This window comes from Primulina tabacum, chromosome 14, assembly GCF_025594145.1.
Source record: "Primulina tabacum isolate GXHZ01 chromosome 14, ASM2559414v2, whole genome shotgun sequence".
NCBI classification, from domain to species: Eukaryota; Viridiplantae; Streptophyta; class Magnoliopsida; order Lamiales; family Gesneriaceae; genus Primulina; species Primulina tabacum.
Window position 1 is genome coordinate 6,235,161 of NC_134563.1, and position 4,422 is coordinate 6,239,582.

At 29.9% G+C, this 4,422-nt stretch overlaps 1 protein-coding gene across 1 annotated transcript; it reads right to left on the reverse strand.

Moving 5' to 3' along the window:
• Nucleotides 1-2,840: 2,840 nt before the first annotated feature.
• LOC142525063 (uncharacterized) lies at nucleotides 2,841-4,030 on the reverse strand. The gene is made up of 3 exons (XM_075629235.1): nucleotides 3,892-4,030; nucleotides 3,717-3,778; nucleotides 2,841-3,074 (listed from the first exon to the last, which is right to left on the reverse strand). Exons 1-3 carry the CDS (start codon nucleotides 3,998-4,000, stop codon nucleotides 2,937-2,939), a joined length of 309 nt encoding a protein of 102 aa, XP_075485350.1. The 5' UTR covers nucleotides 4,001-4,030; the 3' UTR covers nucleotides 2,841-2,936.
• Nucleotides 4,031-4,422: the final 392 nt, after the last annotated feature.

Consider the following 4,422-nt stretch of genomic DNA (forward strand, 5'->3'; position numbering starts at 1 on the left):
AGACCAGTTCAGAGCATCAGTTAGGAGCCGACTAGTTTGCAGAAAAGACAAGTTTATTTAAGTGAAATCCAGATGTGTACATTAAGGAAATCAAATGTCGGTCAAATGACAATAATGAACGTTGCAGCAGAGCTTAATGGCAATACGTTCCAGAATGGTTGTCAGAAAGTACAAGACACAAATTTCTAGGAATGGATTCAAATTGCAAAGGAATATTTGATGAGTCTTGACGTACAATCATATTGCTTCTATAAATACAAGATCAAGACCATCAACAAACAAGTGTGTGTAAAAAACAGAGAGAGGAAGATAGGGCATACTCAATTCTTATCAGCTTACAAGAAGCAACCAGTGCAGATTTGAGGGAACACTTCAACGTGTTAACAACTTAGATTAAAAGCACAATTCTCTCAGTGTATGAGAACACTTTCGTGTTGTATTCATAGATCAGTTCTCTCTCACATACACACACCATCACTCACATATATATAGAGAATCGAGCGTATTGAATAGTTGAGTGAGTCTTGCACAAAGACATTAAAATTGTGTATGTAGTCTTTAACACATAGACGTTAAACAAGTGTTGGCTGGAAGGTGCTGCTTTCAGTTTGGACGAGGAGTTCGGTTAGGAAGTAGCGTAAGTCCTAAGCTGAGTGAGTTTATACAAAGTGTTGTATAAATCATAGTCTTCTAGTGGAACCTACCCGAGGTGGTACAAGGGGTGACGTAGTAGCAGTTAAAGTCTCCGAACATCCATAAACATATCTTGTGTATTTAACTGTTTAACTATTGTTTTAAACTGATTTGATCAGTTCGAGCTGATATCAGTTAAGTTCTCATCATAACTGAACTGAAACAAGCAAGAACTGATCCCCCTTATTTTAGTCATTAAGTTTACAAAAGCTAAAAACTTTAAACCGATCAGCTTTCTTAACGAAGGATTACTTCAAGTATTTTCCGCTTGGTTTAAAACAAAACTCGATTTAATTCATCGATGTTTACATTCTTAAAACACGAGCTATTGCAGCTCATTGAGAAAATTAATGCTTGAAACACCTTCACATATGTCAGTACTGATCCTGTCATTACATTAACTATTGTAAATGGTTTATTTGTTACATGAATTATTTATAAATTGAGAAATTGAAACATGATAAATCATTAATCTAAATTGCTTTTAAGTTTAATTATCATTATCAATTCAATCAGGTACACACTTTTATTTTCAAGATTATTTAATTTATTATTTTTAAATATATATATATATATTTATTTAAATTTACATTATGATAAATAATTATCAATTAAATTATAAAACTAATTTTTTCATTAATAAAAAATATTGTTTTCGGACGACAGAAGCAAAAATAATCATCATTTTATTTTTTCAAAATTCGGTATTTATAAATTGGAATCGAGAAAATGTTCAACACGAAAGTTAAAGATCGTGAATGAGTTAGACTTTTCATGCATTGTTGTATGGTGATTTGGTCATCACGCGCCATCGAAAAGCCAACGAAACTTATAAAAAATATTTAAATTAAATGTACTGGAAACTTTCGGTCATTGGAGTTACATAAATCGGGAATAAATGAAATTTTTTATGAGTTAATGTATTGTGCTTCGGCTGCCACGCGCCGTCATTTTTTTCCCAAAATATTTATCTTTTCTAAACTCTAACTTTCATGTCTCAAATTCCAACATATAAATATTAGATTTTGGAAAACTAAAATATGATTATTTTTTGTTCGGTCATCCGAAAATAATACATCCAGACTCATGCTCCCTTCTAACAGTTTTTTTTGTGATTTCAGACCATGATTAAGTCCGATGTCTGAATTCAAGCTAGTCTTTTCTAACGAAATCGAACTCTATATTTCAAGTGAATATCAAGTGCTAATGACTAAAAATAAATTTGTCGATATAAATGATGGAAATTAAAATAAATAAATATATATATATGACTAAATTATTAACAAACGTGTTAATAATTTTAAGATTAATTCAGAGCACCAGAATACGAAACTTAATTACGAGCAAAGGAAATCTGATACCTATCCCTTTTTATATATATAAATACGGTGTTAAAAAATAAATAAATTAAGGCCAGAACCGGGCCCATTGTTTCATTTCCAGCTCCTCCGGTTTAATATCTTCTATTGTCCGGTTCGTGTAAGTTGAAATCAAGCTAAATATAAAAGCCCCTTAAATTACTAAGCAATATGTTTTTCAATAGTATAAAAAAATGTTTCTTAGTAAATTTTAGAGTCAATTTGGTTTTTTTCTTTTACTATTTTTTACTACTTGTAAATCAAATTAATAAAGGACCAAAAAATGTCCACTTTACGTTTTGACGTTAAAAAAATATCGTAATTGAATTATGGCAACAAAATAAAAATCAATAGGATATAAATTATTATTTTTTGCATAATTGACTATAATATTTAATTTTAATATATGTTTTTAATTCTTTCTATATATTATCTTTTGCGATTTGAGTAGGTCTCTTGTGAGACGGTCTCACGAATCTTTATCAGTGAGACGGGTCAACACTATCGATATTCACAATAAAAAGTAATACTCTTAGCATAAAAAGTAATACTTTTTCATGGATGACCCAAATAAAAGACACGTCTCACAAAATACGACCTGCGAGACTGTTTCACACAAGTTTTTGTCTTGCGATTTCGTTCCTCTAGTTTTTCAAATTTTAGATTTAATCCATTATTATTTTTCTTATTTTACAAATTTAGTCTTTTTTTACGTAACACAGACATTAACTTTCATGGAAAAAAAAACCTAAAAATAGCTAGCCACACAAAAAAAGATAGATAGATGACTAAAACTAAATTTAGTACTATTATAATGACAAAAATCGCGAGAATTAAATATAGATAATTAGAAAAAAAAACGCGATTTTAAGTTTAAAAGGCTTCTTAATCAAGTGGTGGATGAGGCGTGTGACGATCATTTGCTCCAGATCCCGGATAGTCTCTGTTCATCTCAAGATCCATCCTACCAACAATGAATACATTATTTTCTACACTTTCCTCAACATTGTCTGCTTTATCCACCTGTTTCCATCAATCAAAACAAAAGCTTAACAGTAAAATATTTTTAGAAAAAGAACTCATCATGTACGTGCACTCACACCACACAATTATTAAGGAGGAGAAGATTAGTTCCTCCTTAAATCTTGCCAGTTTTATGCCCTAAATCTCCTTATATCCAATGTGAAACAAACATTTAGGTTTCACTTGATTGATCCATCGATTTCAAATGTATTTTTATTATTTTAAAAAAGTAAGATCATAAACTTCAAATCAATAATTTTGTATATTTAATTTATATAGTGTTCTATGTTAATGTAGATGAATTTCAAATTCACTCAATAACGATATCATTTGAAATTCATTATACTTTCTATAAATAATTAAGGTACGAATTTAAGATTTCATTTATTGTTTCATTATTAACAATAAAACAAGAATCGAAATACATGAATTTCAAATCATCTCCCCGAGTGAATCCTTAAGAAAAAACCCTAGTAGTCATCTACTTCTGGTTGGGTTGACATAAACATCTTCCACGAAGGAGATAGGTTTGGATTCTAACCCCGCCCCCGATCGTACATAAGAAAAAAAAACTCCCTAGTAAAGACATGCTCTAAGCAAGAAATTCTATGTTTGGTTAGCTATTTTCAAGTGGTGATGTACCTTTAATGCATCATTTGGTGAGGGGGAAACTTCATGAATCTCATGTAACATTAGCATAGCACCTGCAATTATTTACCAAAACAAAAAGAAAGTTGTGGTTAATATTTTTACAGATTACAAAACTCTTGATTAATCAAAGTAATTAACTAAATACTTCTTGAATTTGGAAGATCACTGAAAGAAGCAAGGAAATAGAAAGAAAGTAGTAAGGTCACAAATATTGCACGAAGGGTCGTCATTTTAATTTCTATAACATTTATTGAAGTCAAATTGTAATGTGACATTTCATCTAAATCCCAGCTGCTGTATTTATACAAGAATGTTTCGGATAGAATAATAATATATACACCATATGTGTTGGTTGTTGTTCAAGCACACACACATTATTATTCTTAATTTGAAGGAAAAAAAGTTGTAAAAGAATCATGTTTTGGAGACATACCTAACATGCTGTTTTTAATCTTTTTTTTTATTTGTTAAAATAATTATATTGGTAGTGAAGTTCCAGATCAGGTGTTTATTGTACTTGTTTAATTGTAATATTCCCACAAAAATCACCTTTTTCTTTGTGAATTTTTTTAAGCTTTAACCAATTATGTGTTCTAGAAGACATGGTTTAATTGTATTATAATATTTGAATGTTTGAGAATCAAAATAGTTTATATTTGCTCATATTGATGTGAAGTCGGATATTGATGTTGTTTTC